The sequence below is a fragment of the Gouania willdenowi genome, chromosome 15, assembly GCF_900634775.1.
Source record: "Gouania willdenowi chromosome 15, fGouWil2.1, whole genome shotgun sequence".
Taxonomy (NCBI): Eukaryota; Metazoa; Chordata; class Actinopteri; order Blenniiformes; family Gobiesocidae; genus Gouania; species Gouania willdenowi.
Genome location: NC_041058.1, coordinates 4,264,421 through 4,289,964, shown reverse-complemented (window position 1 = coordinate 4,289,964; position 25,544 = coordinate 4,264,421). Strand labels below are relative to the sequence as shown.

Sequence of the window (25,544 nt, the reverse complement as noted above, 5' to 3'; positions counted from 1 at the left end):
TGTATATTAAGTTTATTCGATCAAATTAGCTGCTTTTTTACCCTTTGACCCTGCTCAGCTGCTACATGCTAAGCTAACTCAAAAATGTGGGGCTGATGACTGACATTGAGTTACAAACAAAAAACTAAAATAGTCCAAAAATACACAAAATGCCAAAAAAAAAAAAAAAAAACACAAAATGACAATAAAACACACAAAAGGACAAAAACTCCAGAAAGCACAGAACTACAATAAAAACAGACAAAATGACTCCTAAAACACACAAAATGACAACAAAAACCCAAGAAACACTAAATGACTCAAGAAAAATCGCAAAACTACAATAAAATCCACAAAATGACAACAATTGTGTTGTCATTTTGTGGATTATTTTTCTTTTTCTTGGGTCATTATATATTGTTCTCTACTCTTGTGTGTTTCTGTGTGACTTTTTAATTTTTTGTCATTTTCTTTAATTTTGTGCATTTTCTGTTTTGTTTGGTTTTGTGTGACTGTTGAGTCATTTTCTGTATTTTTCTGTATTTTTTCTGTTTTGTTTGTTGTTTTGTTTGTTTTTTGTCACTTTTGAATAATTTTGTGTATTTTTCTCTAATTTTGTGCATTGTCATTGTTGTTTTGTGTTTTTGTTGTCATTTTGTGAATTTTTGTTGACTTGTTTTTGGAGTCCCTTTATGCGTTTACTTTGGGTGCTGCACAAAATGAGTCTGAGGGCTGCAGCGAGCCCATGACTGCAATAGGACGAGAAACAACACAATGTGATCATAACTGTAGTGACAGTGAACAATGAGGGCTCCTGTCTGATGTCATGTTACATTTCCACTCTTTGTATCTGCTGAGTGAGTTCCAACTCAGCTTTGGCCTCAGGCGTAAAGCTTCACACTAACACACAGTGGTGAAGAGTTGCTGAGTGAGTGGTTGAAAATGTGTGAAGCCACAGTTTAATGGCTCAGCTAATCCTGCCGGGTGAAACCATATGGATGTAGGAATTGTGGGAATGTTAACACAGGGATCAGGAATGGATATAAGGACGTTATATTAAACGCGCCTGTGGTTTGTGTTTTGTTGTATTTGTAGGAAACAACAAGGAGGAGGAGGAGGCCATGATGCAGGAATGGTTCATGTTGGTGAACAAGAAAAACGCCCTGATCAGAAGACAGAACCAGCTCTCCCTGCTGTACGTTCATACTACGCTACACTGCGCTACGCTACATTACACTACGCTGCACCGCACTACGCTACATTACACTACGCTGCGCTGCACTGCACTACGCTACATTACACTACGCTACACTACATTACGCTACACTACATTACGCTACATTACGCTACACTACACTACATTACACTACACTGCACTACACTACGCCACACTGTTACGCTACGATACGCTACGCTACACTCCGCTACGCTACACTCCGCTACGCTACGCTATGCTATGATACGCTACACTATGGTACGCTATGATACGCTACACTACGATGCGCCACACTATGGTATGCTACGATACACTACACTACGATGTGCTACACTATGGTACGCTACGATACGCTACACTACACTATGGTACGCTACGATACGCTACACTACACTACACTACGCTACGATGCGCTACATTATGGTTTGCTACGATACACTACACTAAGCTACGATACGCTACACTACGCTGCACTACGCTACACTACATTACAGTACGATACACTACGCTATGCTACACTAGGCTACGCTACGATATGTGCACTATGCCACGCTACGATACGCTACCATTCGCTATGCTATGCTATGCTATGCTATGCTATGCTATGCTATGCTATGCTATGCTACGCTACGCTTTTAGTTCTTTACTGTATTATTTTTTGTATTATTTTCATGTTTTATCCACATTTCTAAACCATTTTATTTTGGTACACACTTCAATTATAGAATAAAATTAAATAAATACATAAATTAATTGGTAAAATAATAAATATATAACCTACTATTGTAAAAAATTAAATAAAATGAATTCATATTTGAACAATTGGTAAATCGCAAAACAATGAGCACATAAATAACCCAATATTTGAAGAAAAAAATGAAGAAATAGATGTATCGTAATTTTTGCATTATACTGTAACAATCAAAGTGGGTTAGGAGTATGGATACATACTGTATGTGCCAGCTATATTTCTACAGATAAAAATATATATCTGTCCCCAATTACTGACAATAAAATTAAGTAAATAGATTTTTGCCCTAATTTTGAGTTTTAAAACAAATCCAAGAAATATGTTAAGAAAACACACATTTTTAATTTAAATTAGAAAACTTTTTTACATTTCCTCAACATATTTAGCAGCTTTTTTTTTTTTTTTTTTTTTTTTTTTTAAATATGACTTCTTTAAGAGCAGTGTTGGATAGGCAGGGTCACATGCTAAAGGGGCGGGGCTACATCATCAGGTCAACTTATTTGCTAAAACTGTATTTTAACTTACGTTTGCTGTTAACGATCCACAGGTGAACTGATTGGTCCAGTACAGCTCCCCTGTTGTCACCAACATGTTGTAATAAATCCTACAATCAGTGTGACAGGCCTTTAAATGTCAGCCTAGTTCAACCCACTGTGTGCAGCTCACACTTCATTGGTGTGTCCACACGCTCATTGATTTACATGAAATCGATCAAAACGTGGTCGGTGGCGACTCCATCTGCAGTCTCTTTGTATGTGGTCAGCTACGACACACGCACAGGCGCACACACTCTTATGCTGCCGTTTTTCCTGTCATTCGTAGCTGCAGGGATTTGAAAGCGAGGAGAGATTGAAGTATTCCTAATCACATTATACGGAGGAAAAGGAGGGCTTTTAAAAGGTCCAATTGACAGAAGGGCTGATTATTAGCCGCATGGTGGAGAGAAGACGGGGCCTGTGAAGGACAAATTCTATTAGGGACGAATTAGCTGCTTTTTTAATATGGCTGAAAGAGGGAAGAATTCAATTTGTGGTTCCACACACGCACACACAAATTCCCCCCCACACACACACACACACACACACACACACAGGCCTGGTATGCACGCACATACGCACATGAAAAAAGCCTGTCACTCATTCACCTTCATTATGTTTTAAAGGCAGTTCTACCACCACGTGTTTACTCACACACACACACACACACGTGTACACACACACAGACACAAACACACACACACAGAGACACAAGCACACACACAGAGCCGTGAGCACACTGTGAGTATCAGTTATGTGCAGTAGATTAATGTGAAGCTGGAGAAAGTTCAGGCGAGTCGCTGAATCAATGTTTATTGCAGGTTTCTTTAAGTGCTTAATGATTGAGTCATTAACATATTGATGAACTTTGGTGTGTGTGTGTTGTGTACGTGTGTGTGTGCGTGCGTGTGTGTGTGCATGTGTGTTTACAAACTTGCTGCAGGGAGAAAGAGCACGATCTGGAGAGACGCTTTGAACTGCTGAACAGAGAGCTGAGAGCGATGCTGGCCATCGAAGGTAACACACAAACACACACACACACACACACAGACATGTAACGTCACTATATAACTGAAAAATCCTCCATCTCCTCCACATCGTTCTAGGCTGTTTCTGACAGTCTGTGCAGCAGCTGTTTTGTTTTCCTTCCAAATGCATTCTTTTTAAAAACAAACTGCAACCAATTTTAGAATAATGGTAACAGCAGCAAAGATAAACATCACCAAAAGATGGATAAACCCTGAACCTCCGACATTAAGCTAATGGATAAACACATATAATAAGCACAGGTTGTCCCTGTCATTGGATATAGAAAACCGTGAACCTGCCTATTGTGTCGGAATGAAAACACCTTAAAACTATCAGAATGTCTCCCTGGAAAAGAGCTGAACTCTGTATGAATTTTTTTTTTAATTTTGTTTTGTTTGTTTTTTTATTCCTTATTTTGGACAGTCCAGTTTTTCAAAAAAAGGAAAAGACAAAAAGTATATATGTAAGCACTGCAATACTCTGGGGGAAAAACTGCACCAAAATAATTCATTCAGGACATTTAACAAGCAGCTGTGTTACTGGAAAGATGAGAACTGCAATTTAAGATGCTTCTATAACTGAAAAACATCTTCTCCACATCTTTCAGGCCTTTTTCTGACAGTTGTTTCATATTCCCAACAATGCCGTTTTTTAAAGCAAGGGATAGAAAAACTTGAGTTTTTTCACTTTATGATCAAATATCTGAGCATAAGGATGAATTTACGGTTAATCTGACTCCCTGAGTTCCTAATCTATTTTGTATTTATTGTCATTTGTGTTTTTGTGCTCATAAAGGAGATGAATTGTGTGTTTTAGTTCAGAATTCAGTGCTTTTGTCGCAGGTTTTGCGTGTCGGGCTGTTCCTCCTGTCGTTCTGTGTCGATCCGCTCTGATCATTTGAATTCTGCGTTGCCTCCTTGATGAGGATTAAGATGCGCATTTCACTCACTGATACTTGATCAATGCTATCTGCTCCTCAGCCACACCCGCCTGATTGGAAGCCGCCGCCGCATTCACACACACACATACACACACATTGGGTTTATGGGGTATTAAAAATCATAGTATGGAAAGCTTGTTAACGACGGCGCAGCCAGAAAAGCCGCCATTGTGTGGTATCAAAGTTGTCAGAGGGAAGTTTAATCCGCTTCGACTGCGGCCTCTTCTGCAAAATGAACCTTTTGCCAATCAATGCTAATTGATTTTGCTTTTCCGTTGCCTTCCCTTCACAGACCCCTCCCCCTTCTGCGTGCAGCCTTCGGACACACATTGTAATTTCAGCGACACCTGATAAGATACCTGCTTCATCATAAATCAATTGTAATTTGCGAGCAGAGAAGCAGTGGCAGCAGACACGCTCAGTCTGTGTGTGGACATGAAGTGAGCAGAACATAATAAACACGATCAATCACCTTAAAACCACTACCAATATGTTTCATGGTGGAATAAATAGAATGTTAGAGTTCCACTGGGAGGGATTTTTTAAATTTTTTAACACATCTAAAGCTTTCTCTGACAGTCTGAGCAGCAGCTGTTTCATAAACGCTACAACTTGTTTTGTATTCTTTTGTGGTGTTTCTGTATCTTTGCTGTTGTTCATGTAATGCGTGTTTTTGTCTCTTGGCTATTTTGTGTATTTTTGTTGTGTTGTCCCACGTATTTGGTTAGCTCAGCATGTAGCATGTTTGGGTTAGCTAAGCTTGTAGAGCCTGTACTACGAAACTAGATCCTAGATATACTGTATCTGTTAGCGGGCTTCACCTAACCGAACATTCTCCGTCAGAGAATACCTGTCCTACGAAGCAGGATCTAAACTCGTTTACTTAATCGAGTTGTTTTCAGACATACTACGTGTACAGTGGTAGAGATTGCAGCCTCAGACCAATCACAGTCACGTAGTAGAAACTGTGTAGAGAAACTTTCGTCACAATTAAGGAATCATTCTTTAAAAATATGAAGAATTTAAATCCATGATTCAGAACAAAAACAACATTGTTGCTGCAGGAAGAAAAGAACACAGGCTGGAAGCTGCTGACACTGTTAATGCGTAAAAGCGTGAGATTATACAATATTAATCCATGGCATGACAAATGGACAGTGCTCTGATCAGTTTCACTTTATTACAACACAGACGTGTTTCTATTCAGGTAGTCCTGAACATATAACATAATGAATGAGTTAATTAGTCTGTGATACAGAGAGTGCCCGACACAGGCTTCATCAGCTGACTGTAGATCAGTCCATCAGATGTAAATCTATATCTTTCCTAAAGGATGTCATCTAAACGCAGCTGTCAGATCTGCACCAACCAGGATCTTTTAACAATGGGCAACTCATTTTACAAGAGAGCTGATTGGGCAGGAGGCAGGACTTTACCACTCACTCAGATGTTATCCACTTCATAACCTGATCTCGACCAGGTTAGGTGTTCAGCCTAAGTTACCATGGTGATTTAGCCCGATAAGACGTTAGCCAGCGTTGTAGTACAGTACACACTGAATAAATCCCAGAACTTAGCGCGATAAGAGGAAATCCAGCTTCGTAGTACAAACTTGCAGGGATCAGCCCTACATGTTTGGGTTAGCTTAGCATGTAGCCATCAGTCTTAAATGCTTGGTTATTTTAGCACACAAGGTGAAGCTGGCTGATTGAGGTCAAAGGGTAAAGGGGCGGAGCAATGTTATCGGATCAACTCACTGTTTCAGATTTGTTTCATTGGGATAAATGTATTATTTTTTGGACCAATAATTATCGTACATCCCTATATAATCAATGTATTTATTGTTAATATGTGTGTGTGCGCGTGCGTTGGCTAACTAACTAACTACCATACTAACTTTCCTTCAGAGAGAGACGCTCTGTATTCCCAGGCAAAACACAGTGTCAGGCTGACGGAGTGTCAGGCTTTTTTTGTACCTGCATGTGTGTGTGTTTGTGACACTGGAACTGTGTGCGTGTGTGTGAGCATGAGCATCTTCGTGTTCTCTTTGCCTAATGTCTCTCTGTTGTGTGTGTTTGTACAGTAAGTGTGCATGTGATTACAACTCATGTCTGTGTGTGTACGCGTCAGTTATTGTTTGCATCCGAGTATTAGTGTGAATGTGTGTGTGTGTGTATTTTCTGTTTGTGTGCATTTTTGTGTGCATTTTTTTTATTTGTGAGTGTATAATAGTTTACATCGTGTGTGTGTGTGTGTGTGTGTGTGTGTGTGTGCGTGTGTGTGTGTGTGTGTGTGCGTGTGTGCGTGTGTGCGTGTGTGTGTGTGTGTGTGTGTGTGTGTCAGCTCTTATTTGGTGCTTGGGCGGGTACATTGAGCGATGGTCGAGCGTGCGAGTAATTGCTGATTTGGTTGATCGGTCAATGACAGAAAGGGAGAAAGAGGCGATGGGAGAACCTGCATCAGTGAGATACACCTGCCTGCACACACACACACACACACACACACACACACACACACACACACACACACACACCTGCTGGGATAAATACATACCTGTACAGTGAGTTCAGGTCAGACTGAAAGAAATGTTTACAATTTATGTTTTCAAAATTAGTCACAAGATAACACAATCACTATTCTAACTGTAACACCAAATTTCAATGCAATCAAGATTTAGAAATTTCCAAATGATACAGGAGAATACTGAAGAGCAGTTTGCATGTTGGGTATATTAGCTCAACTGGTTATCATTATATTTGGTGACATGACAGAAGCAAGGCTTCAGAGTTCATCTGAGCTTCATGTTAAGCCACAATACAACAAAAAAACACCCTTCAGTTGAAAGCTGTAATATTATCGATGGATATTATTGACAGTTTTTCTAGAAAATCTGTCATTTTAATCAACAGTGCCGTCAGAAACAATTCAAGAAAACTTGATCACTAGTCAAATCGTAACAACTTTTGACGCAATCAGAGCCATTTCCAATTGTTTTTAGTCTAAAAAAACAGTTTACATTTGTATCAGTTCAACTGATGATCATGTATATAATATAGTGACACATGCTGTCACTCAGTGTTTGTATTTATTTGAACCTTTTGTTAAGCGACAATACAATAAAAACACCCTTTAGAGGAAAGCCATAATAGAGATGACATAAAATAGAATAGATTGACAGTTTATTTTAGAAAATCTGTCAATTTATTAAACAGTGTTGTCAGAAACAGGATAACTTGATCACTAGTCAAACCATAACACCAACTTTCAATGCAATCAAAGCCATTTCCCCAATACAAAAACTACACTGTCAGAGGGCGGCTATGCAGTTTTCTTAGGAACTTCTCTCTGTAATCAGACACTCGTCACAAGATAACATGATCACTAGTCAAACTGTAACACCAGCTTTCAATGGTTTTGGAGTTCACCAAGTGTTCTGGTTCATAAAGGAGAGCGATGATTGGACTCATTTGAACCGATCGTGTGTGCCAGATCACGCCGTTCATTCAGCGAGCGCGCACACACACACCCTAACACAAACCACGCCTCCATCACATTTGTGACCAATCACACTATATCACTGCAGCATTTTTCAGTCACATCATTACATTCAGTATTTTTGGTCTGAAACGTGTTGCTGCTGCAGCAAAAGGCCACGCTGATGGTGATGCTGATCTTCTGAGCATGCCCAGTGATAACCTCCGCCGTGCAGCAGCGCCTTGTTGTGATGCCAGGCGGTAAAATGCCATCTGTATGCCACGCTCTCATCTCCCTGCCACTGAATTGATCCACTATGGCCTCTTTATCTGCTTAACGGTTCACACTCAAGTGTGTCTGCATGTCCTGGCCTCCTTCAAGGGCCTGTGTGTGTGTGTGTGTGTGTGTGTGTGTGTGTGTGTGTGTGTGTGTGTGTGTGTGTGTGTGTGTGTGTGTGTGTGTGTGTGTGTGTGTGTGTGTGTGTGTGTGTGTGTGTGTGTGTGTGTGTGTGTGTGTGTGTGTGTGTGTTTTAAAGTGGACGCCCTCTCAGCATCTAAAAGGGATTTATGCATAGCGGGGTCTCAGAGTTTTCCCTGTTACGGTTTGATATGATAAGCTTTTTTATATGTTTAAAATCAATATGTAATCCTATGCAGGAGCTTATCCCTGTGCACAGCCCTGACACACACACACACACACACATTATTTGTAAATCTATTTGGCTTTGTAACACATGCTACAGACCCACATTGATTATGTGCACTCCTCCTCAATCCTATCACATGGGCAACTTTTGATGATGTCGCTCCTGTTTTTATGGCTGTGACTTCACTGGAAACTATGAAAATGTGCTGAGTCATCATCTATGAGTTTTGGGAAACTTTTGTTGATTTTCTCAGCTCAGTCTTTTTTCTCTTCTTTTTTCTTCTTTCTTTTTTTTTTATTTAAATTTTTTATTCTTTTTGTCTTTTTTGTCTCTTTTTTTTGTCACTTTTTTCTTTTTTTCTGGGCTCTCAGTCAATCTTAACCTCATGCTTTCTAATGTACGGTAATATTACATCAGTAGGGTTCAGTTTCAGGATTATCAGGATTATGGATCAGTTCTTTAACTGTGGGTTAATAATAAGAGTCATGATCAATAATCCAATCCCAGGACGATCCAAGGCATCTTTTTATCGTTTACAGAGCAAAAACCATCCAATACCCAAAGAATACACTTCCCAGAAGCCTTTGCTGCAGAAGATGAAGAATAGATCTCTTCCTGTTTCAGTTAAATCCCAAAATGCTCAAATTATAACCAAATCTTTTTTAAGATCCTCATTTAGTCACATTTGACTTGCAACGATAGATGAGAAATGCAACTAAAGACATTTCTGGAACTCAAAAAAGTCTTTCACATTTTTTACGGCTTTTTTCTGACAGTCTGTGCAGGATTGATTCATATTCCTGAACTAGAGCTGCTCAGGTATTAAATGATCCGGGTTAAAGAGTCATGACCTGTCCATAACAACAGCGAGACTAAAGGATTCATTTGAAATGATTCACTGTGTAAACACTGTTATTAACAACAGCTAAGAGTCAAGAGTTAGAGGATAGGAAACGGTCATGATTTATTTGAAACAATCCTGTCTCATCTAAATGACCTTATTGAATTGAATCGGGACTCAAATGAACTGGGAACATTTAGTTCACAGAGTGACTCAGACTTACCTCAGCCTATAGAAATAGTTGAATTGAGTGCTTTTCCTTATCACTGACCAGTCCCTTAGCGGGACCGTATTTTGATTTCCATAAAAGAGGACACTTTGCGGCATACTCAAATTACCTAACGTTTTTTCAATCTTCCTTGAGCAAAATACAATATAGTAGATAAATAAGGTTTATTATGCATTATTACAATCTTTCCTCATCCTCGTATTTTGTCTCTTTCAATCCATCTTGGACTTTAATCTCTCTTCCCTTTTCCTGCAGTGTGACGATTTTGTCAAAACAAAGCGGCATCTTTAATGATTCTGTCACGTGTGAGTAATATTACCTTCATGATGAAAGAGCAACTCTTTAGCTCAGAAACTGGTGGAATTTGTCTGATATCAGTGGAGTCACGGTTATTTAAATGAATGTCTTCCCCAAGATGCGTTCAGAGTCTCTGGGAAAACCAGGACATTTTGATGAGTTTGTAAAATCCAGCAGGACGGTCCGGACAAGAGGACATGTGCGGGTAAAACTGGACGTATGGTCACCTTATAGTCCCACATGTTAAGGTTAGCTTAGCAGGTAGCAATGCTGGCTAAGCAGAGGTAAAGGGGTGTGGCTACGTTATCAGGTCCATTTTTTGGGTCTAAAATCACAATGGATTTATGTTCTGCAGCAGTCTGGAAAACCGTGAACGCTGTTTTCTTTCTCCTCCACTCTCTGATGACACGTTTAATGTCTGACTTCCTGTTGGACGTGGGCCAAAGGAAGCTCCCAGAATCCTTTGCAGCAGAGCAGGGTGGAGAAAGGCATGAGGGGTGTTGGAAAAGAAGCAGGAAAAACCATTGCATTGTGACTTGGACTCCTGCTTCTGTGTAGTGTTTGTGTTTGTGTGCAGAACAGGAACAGAACCAGGAACAGAGGATGACGCGGGACGGCTGCGGCCTCATCTCTGCAGAATAAATGTGGCGTCGCTGGGAGTGGGCGGGGCCGTGTTCACGGGGATTTGAACCGCCGCATTCTTGTGTGGCTTGTGCAGACTCACATGGTTACCGTCGGCGTGCACGTCGGAGGGTTATCTGAATACAAGCCGCACACTCCCCTCTTAAGTCCTTAGCACACACACCCCCCCCCAAGCTCCTTATGAGGGGGGCGTGGCCTAACGGGGTCTGAGTGTTTGGCTGCAGGGTGTTTTGTTTGTTCCTCAGTCTCTGGTTACCCAGCCTGCCTCGCTCTGCTGTTGCCTGGTCACTGGTCACGTCTCTCATCGGCTCTTTTTATTGTTTACCTTCCTAATGAGGGGGGCGGGACTCCCAGACGTGTGATTGACAGTACCCCCCTCCCCTGCCTTTTTTAGCAGGACTTTGGCTTTTTGGCTCAGAGGAGCTCAGAGAGGAGGAGGAGGAGGAGAGCTTTACAACAAAGGAAACTGTACACGTTTCACATGAATCATAAACATTTTTACAACTTATCTGATAAACGATCAGTGTGAACCTCTGATAAAATAAATAAAACCACTTTTCCATGATTTTGACTTTAAAAACAAACCCAAAAATGTTTTTCAAAACTTTTTTACACCAAAAATAACACAATGAACTAATCATCGTCGATTTAAAACGGAGAAATCTTTATCTGTATTAGATTTGATTAAGATTATATTTTTCTGGAGGTGTGCACTTGTATTTAATTATCAGTCTTATTAGGTACATTTTCTTTTTCTTTCTTTATTTTCTGTGTTTTAGTGTCTCTTCTTTTCATTTTATTCTAAATATAGAATACACTCACACACACACGCGCGTTTATTTTTGGTAATACAAAGACATTTTAAAATAAAACAGCAATTAATTCTGTTTAAAAAAAAACAATTTTCCTTTTTTTATCAGTTTCAATCATTAATTATTTTTCAAATTGTAATTTATTTATTTTTAATTTTCCATTTTTTTTCAATTTTTTTCCCAATTTTTTTCTTTAATTTTTTACATTTTTTTCAATTTTTTTTCAGTTAAAATTAAAACAATTCTCAAGCTCTAAGTATAGCTAAATTTATGTAAAATAACCAACATTCAAAGCTGTTTTGACGCTGTGCATTAGGTTTAATCTGATTGGTCGGCTATGATGTGATGCATTTGAGTGTAGTTTCACAATGTCCGTTAATCATTTTAAAACAAAAAATTATAACTTAGTAATGGTTGGTTGTAGAAATGTAACCAATTACTTTTACTTCTTTTAAAACGTACTTAAGTACAAGTGAAATTACTGATTTTAGAAATATACTCAAAAAAGTACAAGTACCCATAAAAGCAACTCAATTACAGTATTGTGAGTACTTGTAATCCATTACTTTATAATATTTATTTCTTTATATTTAGGGACTTTAATCCCCAAGTCAAAACTTGGGGATTAAAATCCATAATGGGTCTTAATAAAAAAAATGTAAAATAAAAACAGGTCTGGGACCCCCTTCTGGGTCCTGAGCCACAAGTTGAGCTCCTTTTGTAGTGAGTAATAAGGAGATGAGGGGAAGGAGAAAGAGTCAAATGTTGGGAATGTGCTTATTTCGCTCCGTGGTCGACTTCAAAGAGACGAGAAGGTCCAATGAAGAGAAGACAAACACACTGAGCCCAGCGTGACACACACACACACACACACGCACACACAGCTGCTGCAATTTGACTGAGTCAGGAGGCGGAGGAGGTATTTATTTTTAATAAAGCTGCTCTTATTTTGGAAATGACATTTTACAACTTCCCCCTTATTCAGCGATCAATAGCTGCTCAAATATGGATGAAGCCTGAAGTTAACACGAGTTACACACACGGGTTACACACACGAGTTACACACATGGGTTACACACACGGGTTACACACACGGGTTACACACACGAGTTACACACATGGGTTACACACACAAGAGTTACACACAAGAGTTACAGTGTTTATTACATCTCTGACAGAAGCACTATGTGTGTGTGTATATATATGGATTTAAATGAAAGATGTTTAATTGTCATTCATGTTAATGTGAGCATGTGCAGATTTAAATTACATACTTGAGTCCCTGTTAAGCCCTTATATCAGGGTTTTTAAACCTTGGGGTCGAGACCCCATTTGGGGTCGCCTGGAGTTTAAATGGGGTCGCCTGAAATGTCTAGTAATTGATTAAAAAAAAGAAATTACTGATTAAATCTTTATTTTTGAAATTTCTTAATTATTGTTTTTTTTTACAAATTAAAACACATAAAACAATTGTGTTCTAGACTTTGACTTTTTCAATATAAATCTATTTAATAATAATAAAAATATCTGAGCTGCCACAACTCTGTATGTGCTATACAGTATAACAAATCTTGGTCAAACACTAATTCTAGATAATAAATGTCTTTAGGGTCGCCAGAAATTCTTGATATCAAAATGGGGTCACGTTCCAAAAAGGGTTGGGAACCAATGCCTTATATAAATATATCAATATGCACAAGCATGTAACAACAATTATCAGTGTCAGTATGTGTCGTATATGTGTTTGCATGTGTTTATATATATATATTTTTTTTTGTAAATATGTGTATATGTTAGGCGTTTGCATTGCCATGAATCTGATAATACGATTCACGATTTGCATGTCACAATACGATATTGATTATGTATATATCTCGATACTAAACAATTTGATATACATCATGATCTCAATAATTACAAATGTCACATTTACAAGTACAAAATGGTATGAAATACACTTTATTTCATTTTTTAAAAACATATGAGAACAAGTAAATGGTAACTAACTGTAAAAACAAGAGATATGTTTATCAAACTGTTAAATTACATTTTTCAAAAAAGTTCAACTTTTGCTTCTACAGCAGATTCTGATTTTGTTATACAATTCTTAAGAAAAGAAAAAATACTACATACATCTATAAAAGTATCCAGTATGTTTTATGAAAATAATGTGTAATCAATTTCCAACTGAAATGCATAGAGGAGTGATGTATTTTAATAAGGTCTGATGATGCGTTCACTGACACCTAGCAACTGGGTGTTTATGTGTTATGCATTGGTTAGCGCAATTAAATGGGTTTTTCGTTAAAAGACATAAATAGAAAAATATATTTTTTCCTTTTTTTTCGATCGATACAATATATGTGTGGTGAAATATTGCAATATATCACCAAATTGATATTTTCTTACACCATAAGTTTACCTATATGCATATATTTCAGTTTCCTTCTCCGTCACCTGAAACAAAAGTGAGAGCGTTTTGAAGGAATATGAAACAGCTGCTGCACAGACTGAAGCTGAGAAAGATATGGAGGAGTAGTATACAGTCAATAAAAAAACTTTTACTTTGAAACATCTGTGTAAATATCTAACCAATAGATGGAGAGTTGATTCTAAATCAATGACAGGGCGTTAATAAGTTGAGGTTGTGATATTAGGATTTCTTTGTCTAATGATTGGCTCCTGTAAAGTCTCCAGGATTCACCTGCTTGTTTGTTTGTTTGTTTGTTTACCTCAGTGTCCACATGTTTGTTTGTTTGTTTGTTTTATCTCACAGTGTCCACATGTTTGTTTACCTCACAGTGTCCACATGTTTGTTTGTTTGTTTTTTTTACCTCACAGTGTCCACAGGTTGGTTTACCTCACAGTGTCCACATGTTTGTTTGTGTGTTTGTTTGCTTGTTTGTTTACCTCACAGTGTCCACATGTATGTTTGTTTGTTTGTTTACCTCACAGTGTCCACATGTTTGTTTGTTTACCTCACAGTGTCCACATGTTTGTTTGCTTGATTGTTTACCTCACAGTGTCCACATGTTTGTTTGTTTACCTCACAGTGTCCATATGTTTGTTTGCTTGTTTGTTTACCTCACAGTGTCCACATGTTTGTTTACCTCACAGTGTCCACATGTTAGTTTGTTTGTTTGTTTACCTCACAGTGTCCGCATTTTTGTTTGTTTGTTTACCTCACAGTGTCCACATGTTTGTTTGTTTGTTTACCTCACAGTGTCCACATGTTTGTTTGTTTGTTTACCTCACAGTGTCCACATGTTTGTTTACCTCACAGTGTCCACATGTTTGTTTGTTTGTTTACCTCACAGTGTCCACGTTTGTTTGTTTGTTTGCTTGTTTGTTTACCTCACAGTGTCCGCATTTTTGTTTGTTTGTTTACCTCACAGTGTCCACATGTTTGTTTGTTTGTTTACCTCACAGTGTCCACATGTTTGTTTGTTTGTTTACCTCACAGTGTCCACATGTTTGTTTACCTCACAGTGTCCACATGTTTGTTTGTTTGTTTACCTCACAGTGTCCACATGTTTGTTTGTTTACCTCACAGTGTCCATATGTTTGTTTGTTTTTGTTTACCTCACAGTGTCCACATGTTTGTTTGTTTGTTTACCTCACAGTGTCCACATGTTTGTTTGTTTACCTCACAGTGTCCATATGTTTGTTTGTTTTTGTTTACCTCACAGTGTCCACATGTGTGTTTGTTTACCTCACAGTGTCCACATGTTTGTTTGTTTGTTTGTTTACCTCACAGTGTCCACATGTTTGTTTGTTTGTTTGTTTACCTCACAGTGTCTACATGTTTGTTTGTTTGTTTGTTTACCTCACAGTGTCTACATGTTTGTTTTTAAACCAAAGTTTGAAGTTTGATACAAACCTGGGACGTTTACAGTATTTTTTTAAAAAGCTAAAGTTTTCTCATTCTTACGATTAATAAAGTTTATCTGTCTGTGTGTTAATAATAATTATATTTACATGTGTAATTTGACCTATATTTACAATTTTTTACAAAGTCATTTGATTTATGTATTTGTTTATTAAGCTTTTTATATTTAGTTTTTTTATATTTCCTCTTGCTAAAAGTTTCTCATTTTGATATTTTTGTATTTAAAAAAGTGTATTTGCTGAAAAGTGACACAGAGCAAAGTAAAGCTGAAACTGTTTGAAATAAAGTTTGAATTCAGAAGTTGATACAGTCACAGCTAAGGAGTTTATGACAGAAAACTTTTGTATTTTAAGGCAAAACTATGGTTTTTTTCTTGTTTTGGGAGAAATGTGAGTTTTTGGGATATTTTATTTAATTGTATCCCTTAAAGTGAAAGCTCATGAGGAGCTGCTGAGAAATGTATTAAAGTTTGGATTATGATGAAATTTTGGTTCAATAACAGAAAGTTTTTGCATTTCACACACTTTTTTTTTATTCTAATCAATATATTGATTAGATATGTTGGGTTTTTTGTATAAAAAGCTGAAAAAGTCAGAAGTAAAGTTTGAGTTTGGAGGTTGAATCCACAGCATTAAGATGAAACAACATTTGAAAGGAATTTTCATCAATTGTATTTGTTGAAGGGGTCAAAATAAAAAAAAAAACGATGCGTTTGTCCTCAAAAACAAATCTTCTGTCATGAATTTGTGATGATGACGTTTCCAGACTTTTGGTGTGGAGACATTTTCAGAGATTTAAAAAAAATGAGCACAACAAAAAATATCCTTATTTAGTTAGATGTTAAAATGTTCTAAAAGATCACATTTTTACACACACACACACACGCTGACGGAGTGTGTGTGTGCGTGTGTGACAAAAACTGTCTTCATTTTGTGCTGAGTCTCAGATTCTTTCAGTTTTTTCTGAAGATCTTCGACTCTTCTAGAATCAGAAGTTTCTCTGTGATTTTGGGGGATTCTTCTGATCATGTGACCTGTGTCTGACCATGTGACCTGTTTCTGATCATGTGACCTGTTTCCTGCAGACTGGCAGAAGACTGAAGCTCAGAAGCGTCGTGAGCAGCTGCTACTCGACGAGTTGGTGATTCTGGTGAACAAACGAGACGCGTTGGTGCGAGACCTGGACGCTCAGGAGAAGGAGTGCGTCACACACACACACACACACACACACACACACAAACACGTAACACATCAAATCACATCCACTTTATTCTCAATCCAAACGACATCATTTTCTTTACTTTAAAATCACTTTCAAATCTTTAGAAAAACCTAAACTTACTGATAAACGCAACTTTTTTTTTCTTTTCTTCTTCTTAAAGGAATTTAATGGTAATTGAGGATTGTTCTGTATTTAATCAAACTAAAACCAAGGAAAACTTCTTAGAAAAGTTGAGTAATGGTAAAACAAAACAATGTTTTTATATATTTTTAGATAATTTTTGGTTTATTAAGTTTAGGAGAAACAAAACAACTTTTGAAGCTTAAATTATTATTTATCTACTGTCTAAAATCACAGTTTGTTAGACAGAGTGAATACAAATCGCCCTATTTGAGTAGATTCAGTAGATTTTTTTTTTCTTGTGTGTGTAAAAAAAGTTAGATTACATATGACGTTTTTATTAGATTTTTATTTTTCATTTTTTTTTTTTTTTAAGTTCCCCATAAAAAAGATTACGTAAGTTTTTGGTTTATTTTGTCAATAATAATAATATATGTTTCATGTATTTTTACTCGAATTGTTATGATTTATTTTATTTTTTTATTGCGCACAAAAAGATTATTATTTTTACGTTATTTTGTAAGAGTTTAAATAATTGTGTAGCTGATGTTTTAAACACTGTAAAAAAAAAAAAGTTGGATGATTATCTATAAACTAATAATAAAGTTGACCTAAATATCTTCTTTTAGTGGTTACACAGGTAAAAAAAATAATAATACAATATCCTAATTCTAATGGATTCTGTACAAAATATTTTACAGTGTAAAAGTAGTTATGGGTCTGGGTATTTCTCACCTTCATTTATTTCCTCAGTAAGATGATAGAGTTTTGGGTTAAATTGCAAAAACAAACACACATATAATAGGAAAACCAACCAATCTGTTTTTAAGTAAGACCCCATGATAGTTGGTTACTTAATTACTCAGATTGAGTAGATGCTAGATTTTTTTATTTTTTTATTTTTACAGTGTAATAAAGCTTTTAGGCCTCATAACATAACTTTTTTTGTATTTTTACACACTTGTTATGACTAAACAAAGTAATTTTTTTTTATTTTAGCAGAAATGTTATGTGAATGTTGGGAAAATTGTGTTTAAAAAAGCTTCACAAAAGTAGAAAAAGTGTTGGAAAAGTGACAAATGTGTGCGTTAAGAAGTTCAATACAGTCACTGCTGAGGAGTTTAAAACTGAAAATGTGTATATTTTATGACAAAACTATGTCTTTTTTATTTTGGGAGAAATATTATATGAATTGCTGAGATATTTTACTTATTTATTTCACTTAAAGTAAAGCTGAGAAGCTGCTGACAAATGACAAATGTGTTAAAGTTTGGATTATGATGAGTTTTAGGTCAAATAACAGAAATATTTTGCATTTCATGCACTTTTAAAAGAAAATGGCTTTTTTAATTACTAAAAAACATAAACTTTGGAATTTTTATATAAAAAATGGAATTCGGACGTTAAATACAGTCACAGGTGAAAAGTTTATGATAAAAAAAATTTGTATTTTAAGTCAAAACTATGTGTTTGTCTCATTTCGGAAGAATTTGATATTTTATTTAATTATGTCCTTTAAAGTTAAGCTGAGATTTAGGTCGAATAACAGATTTTGCACTTCTTTTTTAATTTTTCTAATGATAATACATTTTGAGGGGTTTTTTTTATAAAACGCTGAAAAAGTAAGAAGCAAAGTTTGAGATTGGAGATTGAGTCCAAACTGTTACGGCATTTCAGGCCTTTGTGCAGATGTTTCTCTACTCGATGATGAAAAAAATGAAAAAGCAAAATAACATTTTAAAGGCTTTTTCATTCAATTTTAGGCCAAAATTAATCTTTATAAAAACTCCCAGGAAATGCAGGAACTAATGCTTGACTGGCAGGAAGAGAGAGAGAGGAACGCTGACTCAGCAACGAGATAGAAAAGCCTTCAGTGTGAATTTGCCGGTCTCGGGTTCACCTGCGTGACCTTTGACCTCTGCCTTCCCTCAGGGCCGAGGAGGAGGATGAGCACTTGGAGCGAACGCTGGAGCAGAGCAAAGGAAAGATGAGCAAGAAGGAGGAGAAGTGTGTCGTGCAGTGATGAAGAGAACGCTCTTCACCCCCAAACGGTACCGCGTGATCAAACAAACGTGCACGGCGACGACCGCACGTTTGCCTCTGCAGCACAAAATGGACTCAACTGAGCTGTTTTTTTTTGTTTTTTCTTCATCTTAACAAGATTTTTATAAAAAAATTAAAAGAAATAAACCTGGTTCTTACATCTTTGTATCATCCTGACGACATATCGGTGAATATTTTTAACCTGTAAAGTATCTTAACCTGAACTTTTCTGCTTGTTTTCTGAGCATTTTTACCCAAAGACTTTACTGTATATTATGTCCTGCAGTAAACAAACCAATGTGTGTGATTATTTATTGCCGTTTTCATTCTTTCAGCTGCTGAAAGTGAGAGCGTTTATGCTGCCACATTATTTTCCTGGGGGGGGGGGGGTTATTTATTGTATATGCAGAAGGTTAAAAACACATGCTTTCACCTGCACATCTGTAGAGCTGCACATCTGGCGTGTTTATTTATTCCAGTGTCTGATGAAGCTCCTCCTGCAGTAATAATAAAGTCCTCATGCTTTTCCTGCAGATGCTGCGTTTCTTTTCTTTTTTTTTTTTTAAACCTAAAAACTCTTAACTTTTAATCCCACACACGCACCTATTTTATTTTCTGGGTTTGCTTCTTTTTTATTTATTTACTTTCTTTTTCTTATTTTACTCTACAAATATAACTTTAGTTTTGACTTATTCTCCTGTTTCCATCACGTGTGTTAAAGGGTGTGAAGCGCGCGCTCCGCTCTCCCCGTCGCGTTCAGCGTCGTTTCATTATTTTCTGCTGCTTCCCCAGAGACCTCTGCGTGTTTAGAAATGAAAACAGGCTGTTTTTTTTTTTTTTTTTTTTTTTTGCAGGTTCCTCAGAGGAGAGATTAGAGGAGCCACTTTGTTCCCAGCAGATGTTTTTTCCTTCTCTCCCGGCTTTTCCTTCTTCCTCCCAGCACAGTGCGCGTAGAGCGTCGGTCACCCGCAGCCAAACGCTGGGCAACAATTAGTCAGTTTAATTAAGAAACATATTAAAAACAAAAAAGCACATTTTCTGGGATGAGGCGAATTTGTGCAAAGCAGTTCGTATAAAACGGAATAAAAGGCGCCCCCCTCCCCCCTCCCCCCGTGGGTTGTCCCGTCCACGATTAACGCAGGAAAATCGGTTGTGACAGCCGACGTCCTCCTCGACCGTCCGGACACGTTAATGCGCGCGCGTTAATTTGCTGATCCGTTTCCTCTTCTCTGCTTGGGACGAACCGTTGCATGCACTTTTACGCACGCTGCGATCTGGAAAAGCAAACAGTGCAGGGTGTTAATATTAGTCCATCTGTGTGTGTGTGAGTGAGTGTTTGCAAAATATAGAAAAACACATTGCTTGAACATTCCCTGAGTTATTTGGTAATTGTTTGATTTTAAACGTTTAAAGTTTTCGTGCGTAAAACCGAATCTTCATCCAAACCTTGAATGTTTTGAAAATAAAACAAGTTTCCTTCCTAAATAATGATAACGGCACGTGCACTAAAATCGTGTAATAAATACCGTAGAAGTGTTTGATTCCTGAGTCTTACCTCCACGGCTTCCCTCCGTGTTTTTAAATCTCCATCTGAAGCAGAAAAACAGTGAAAAAGACGCAGTCTCTCCTTATTTTTGCAGCTTTGAGCGCAGAGCGAAGGTGGCCGTGCGCGCAGTACAGCCTCGTGCACACGAATGGATTATATCTGCTGAGCTTTGAAGTCTCTCCTGGCTTCACCTGCTCGGCCTCCACCTTTCCTTTCCTTTTCTCCTCCACCCAACTGCACCTAAGGGAGCCCGGGTGCCATGAGCAGCTTTAAATGCGTCCCCGGCTTTTTTAATAAGAGCCACAAACGTTCCCCACAGATCCACGTTTCTCAATCCGTGCCGTCGGAGAGGACAAAACTTTTCCCCCTCCTCTTCCTCACCGCCTAATCCCAGGCTTTACCAGCTCAGCATTAAGAAAATTCAACTGCAATTTGGGATTAGACAAAATGCTCTTATTACAAAAGGTTTTTGGTGCAACTTGATAACGTGATACTTGTTCAGGGGCTTTTTATCCGCGGCGGAGGAAAATAAGAAATTGAGGGGAAATGTCAGAATAACTGGTTTCCTTTTGTGTGATACGCACAGGGCCAGAGTTTGTGTTGAATGGCCTTTTTGCATTATTTAACCGAGCTCCGCGTGCGTGTGTGTGCGCACGCGTGTTGTGTGTGAGGGTTTGTGTGCTCGGACTTCACATGAGGTGGAAATGAAATACTAACCAGGGCGGGTTTGGTTGGTTGGTTTGGTTTGAGCTCCTGTCAGATATAATATATTTCATCTGTTTTTTTGTTCACAGGACACGCGCTTTTCTTGCGTTTTTTTTTCCCCTGCTGCGTTTCCAAAGAAAACCACCGTTTAAAACCATTAACCACAAATCATCCTCATCACCACACATAAACTATATAAACTCCCTCCTGTTATCTAAAACGAACACCATCATTTATCTTTTTCGCGCAATAATTTTCGGCTTCCTCCAACAAACGCAAAGGCCCAAAATGTTGGATGAACGTCCAACAACAAAGTGCAGCTTTTTACTTTTTTAAAGCTGATCTCCTCTCTCTCTCTGCAGAGGAGTTGGAGGTCTTTCCTATTAAACTTTACGTCAACCAGCCTCAAATGTAATTCTAAATGGGGATTAAACCTCATAATATCATGAGGTGTGTGTGTGTGTGTGTTGTGTGTGTGTGGTGTGTGTGTGTGTGTGGTGTGTGTGTGTGTGTGTGTGTGTGTGTGTGTGCGTGTGTGTGCGTGTGTGTGTGTGTGTGTGTGTGTGTGTGTGAGTGTGAGAGAGAGAGAGAAGGAGAAAAAGAAATTGGGGAGGGAGGAAGGGGGTGTCAGAGTTTTTAAAAAAAAAAAAAATCAAAAGGATTAATTTTACTTCTTTCGCTCCGTTTGTTTTCTTTCTCTTTTTTTTTTTTTTTTTTTTGTCATTTTCACTTTAGGTTAAAAATAATCCACTGCGTCAAAAAAAAAAAAAAAAAAAAGAAAAGAGAGAGATAGAGAACGACAGAAAAAGAAGAAGGCGATGCGTAAAAATGGTTGCGGCCTTTGGAGTTCACAAATGTTTAAATAAAATACATAAATAAACACGAATCGTGACAGCGGATGGATTTAAGGTTTGAAGTCGGGTTTTTAAGTGTTCTTTTTTCCCCTCATTTTCTTTCTCTTCCAACTGGCAGTGATGGCTTTTATTATGAAACGGTTTAAAGTTTTAGATTTTTCGACGAGACGCAAAAACTGCAAAACGAGTTCAAAAATAAAATAAAAAAATCACATGTCGTTTTTTTTTTGTTTTTTTTTTGTTTTTTTTAATTTTGAGGATAAAATTGTGTTTTTTTTGTTGAAAACTCGCAGAGAGCAAAGCGCAGGCCTGACATATCTTTGTGAAGGTCCGACTGTGGACAGAGGAGGAGGGAGGGATGAAGGCAGGAGGAGGAGCCTTCTGCTGCTTCTCCGCTCCTGATTGGCTGCTGCGCGTGTCTGTCAGCTTGTAGCCGTGCTGTGATTGGCTGGAGGAGGCGGATCTGCAGGTGAGCCCCCGCTCTTAGAGGCGCGGGGCGGAGAGAAGGTGGTCAATCTCCTTCTGTCTCCATTAGCGATCAGCGACAGCTCAGCCTGGAACTCTTTGATTTGTTTGGGCTGGAAAAGCGTCCTCGAGCCGCTGGAGCTGCTGCGTGGACGCGCCGTGCACGTTATTGCTACTGCTCGCCCTCACCGTGACGGTGTCCGTGATGCCGTGCGCTCGTCGTTGTTTTTGAGTTTTGTGCCCCGCAGACTTCCTGCTGCTGTGGATAGTTTTACGCACCGTCTGCGCTCCGACGGTTCCGGGAGGAGGAGGAGGACGGAGAGACACCCAGGTAATAACACTAGGCTGTGTGTGTGTGCGCGTGCGTGCGTAAAGAAACTATTGGAAACATGGAAACACACTTTTAAAATTCATGAACACTTTATATAGTTTGTTGATGTCAGAGATGCTGCCTTCAGGTGAGCCTCGGAGCTCCAGTGGATCATCGCACACACGCTTCCCGGGTTTGGCTTCATGTTTGCGGCTGATAACAGCAGCTTTGCCCCCCGGAGCTCCTCATCCAAATTCTAATGGAGTTCATTTGCACGCAGATACACTGCAATACACACACGCGCGCGCGCGCGCACACACGCATACATACAGCTCTTTTTAGGAACTCTTTGTTAGAAATGATCTGCTTTAATTTAATTCACACGATGTGGAAAAGTCCCAGAGCTGAAGGTGTGAGAGATTAGATCCAAGGAGGAGATCTGACTAACGTTAAAACAACATAAACACAACTAAAACACTTTATATGGAAGCTTCAAGACCCAAAAAAAAAGAGTTAATCTACAAAACAAAAATGTTTTAATTAATTTAAATCAAGTAAATTAATGCACAGCTTGTTTGTCTCATAGTGAAAGCTACTTCGAGTCAAAAAAAATCTTAAAATGTGCTTGAAGTGTGATTAAATATTAAAATGTGCATGAAGTGTGAATAAATGTGCAGAAAATGAACCAAAACAAGCTTTATTTTCTTTCAGTTTATCACTTTTTATTTACAAATATAAACCAAATCCGTATTTTGCTACATTTCTCAAAACAACCCCAAATTAAAAAGGCCTCATTTTTCGCTCAAAATTATTAAAACATTTTTTATTTTTTTTACATGCATGAATACTTCCAACAAACTAACATTTAAACGAGTGTTTCAGGCCTACACACACACACACACTTTACTGAGTTGCTTTATTAGCATTTAAAAAGCTGCAGCTAAGCTTTTAATGTGTGTAAATTACAACCAGTGTAAACACATTTTTTACTATGCGTTTAAATTAAAATTAGCGACAAACGGAGAAAAACACGCCGCCCTCTTTTCTCCGATGTCATTTGAACGCGTCGTTGCACAAAAGTTCATCAACCAGGACAGAAAAATCGTGTTATGTTTGTAACGTGCAGAAACATGAGGTTTCAATAAATAATAATAATAATAATAAATCAGTTTTTTAATGAGATTAGAGATAATTGACATTTAGTTTAATATGGTTGTACTTTTTCTGTATATATATTTTTTAAGGTACTGAAAAAGGTTTTTAAAAACAATATATTGATAGCGTATTTTTTTATCATTACTCAGTTATAATTTACATACAGGAGTTTCGTTTTGTTTTTAATCCCAAAACCACACACAACAAAAAAGACAAAACCTAAAATATAAAACTAGAAAAACATTTAATCTATTCAAAAATTCCTAAAGAAAACCTTTTACAGATGTGAATCATTAAACTTGAACTGAATCCTACGTGTTTAATATAAGGCTTTTTTAAAGAGATAAATCCTTAAATATCTGCTGCGCTTATTTCAAAATAAAAGTTGGTTTTTTACAGATAACATTAACGGTTCAGTGCACGTTAGAGGCCTTTCTTAAAATGCACACAAACCACACACACCCAATGCACGGCGCATTATAGTCTCGGTTTTGTGACCACTAAATTTGATATTTTGACTTTATACTAATGGTAAAATATAGAATTATTTCAAATTATATTAAAGTGAATCATTTGGTCTTTGACTCGTTTGCGTGTTAAAGTTTTCAAAGTGTTTTTTTTTTTTTTTTTTTTTTAATATTTACGGTTTTAAAGTTAAAAATGTTATAGTTTAGTTTATTTCGGACTTGTAAAAGAAATAAGAAAATAATAAAGTTCTGAACAAACAAAAAAAACTTTACAAAAGACAAAACATGAAAACAGTCGATAGTGGTTGGATTTTATGTCCAAAAAAGAGTGAGAAGATGGGAAACTTATAATGCCACTTCTTATTCATAAATTACACATCGAGATCATTCTTTTACTTCATCATTATTTTTGGCTTTATAATTTACAGTTTCTACTTTATGATTCATAATGAAAATTCTCGTGCCATGACTCACGAGCCTTTTTAAAGCTTTGTCTGCAAAGTGCAGTGAAAAGTAGTTTTTTTTAAAAGTGCGTTTTATCGAACTTTTTCCTTTTAAAACTGCCGTTTTTTCATAACCTTTTTTTTAATTTTATTTCTAGACTTAAGAAATAACTAATTGGAGGATTCATTCGGTTTCAGATTCTTTACGTCATGAATGTGAGACTAATTTAAAAAAAAAATTATAATTACGTTTAAACCAAAAGAGATAAAATTAGAAATAAACTAAAAAACGAGCTGGCAGAAGCCAGAGTCTAATTTTATTACATTTTGTAAACGTTTTTGTATTTAAAATAATATATATTAAAGGAAAATTTAAATAAAATTACTCCAAACGATATAAAAATTTACGAGTTTTTTTTTAAAAATTTTTTTTTAAAGCTTAGAACAGAAAACTTCAGCTTTAGTTCATCCAGGAATCTATTCCTTCATTTGAGCTTAAAATTTAAACGCATCTATTCTGTATCTAATAACAGCTCTATTTTTACTTGATTTCTGCTGTTTATTTATTTGATCTTTCACAGATTTTTGTCTTTCATTTATTGAAACTTTTGGTTTTTTCTTAATTTTTCAGCCTCTTCTTTGCACTCGCTGTATTTTGTTAATAGTTTGAATAGTAACGTCTGTTTCCAGGTGTTTTAGTGGTTCTTTTTCACGTGTGTGTGTGTGTGTGTGTGTGTGTGTGTGCAGGGACTTGTTGAGTGGCTCCTTCCGTCAAGCTGCAGCATCATCGGGGGAAGCCGAGCCGCTGGCCTGATCTGGGAGTGGGAGGAGCCTGTAGCATGATGTCCTACCTCAAACAGCCCCCGTACGGCGTCAACGGCCTGGGGCTCAGCGGGGCGGCCATGGACCTGCTGCACCCCTCCGTGGGCTACCG

The 25,544-nt window shown here is 37.5% G+C and overlaps 1 protein-coding gene across 2 annotated transcripts in view; it reads left to right on the top strand.

Moving 5' to 3' along the window:
* Positions 1 to 19,117, top strand: part of ehbp1 (EH domain binding protein 1) — a 191,881-nt gene extending 172,764 nt beyond the window's left edge. The window contains exons 24-27 of one of the 2 annotated variants that reach the window (XM_028467869.1): positions 1,075 to 1,174; positions 3,426 to 3,499; positions 16,366 to 16,480; positions 18,555 to 19,117. In XM_028467869.1, coding sequence (XP_028323670.1) covers positions 1,075 to 1,174; positions 3,426 to 3,499; positions 16,366 to 16,480; positions 18,555 to 18,645 — 380 coding nt within the window. In that variant the 3' untranslated portion in view covers positions 18,646 to 19,117. The remainder of the gene's footprint in view (positions 1 to 1,074; positions 1,175 to 3,425; positions 3,500 to 16,365; positions 16,481 to 18,554) is intronic. The other variant, XM_028467870.1, reaches the window with a different exon arrangement.
* Positions 19,118 to 25,544: the final 6,427 nt, after the last annotated feature.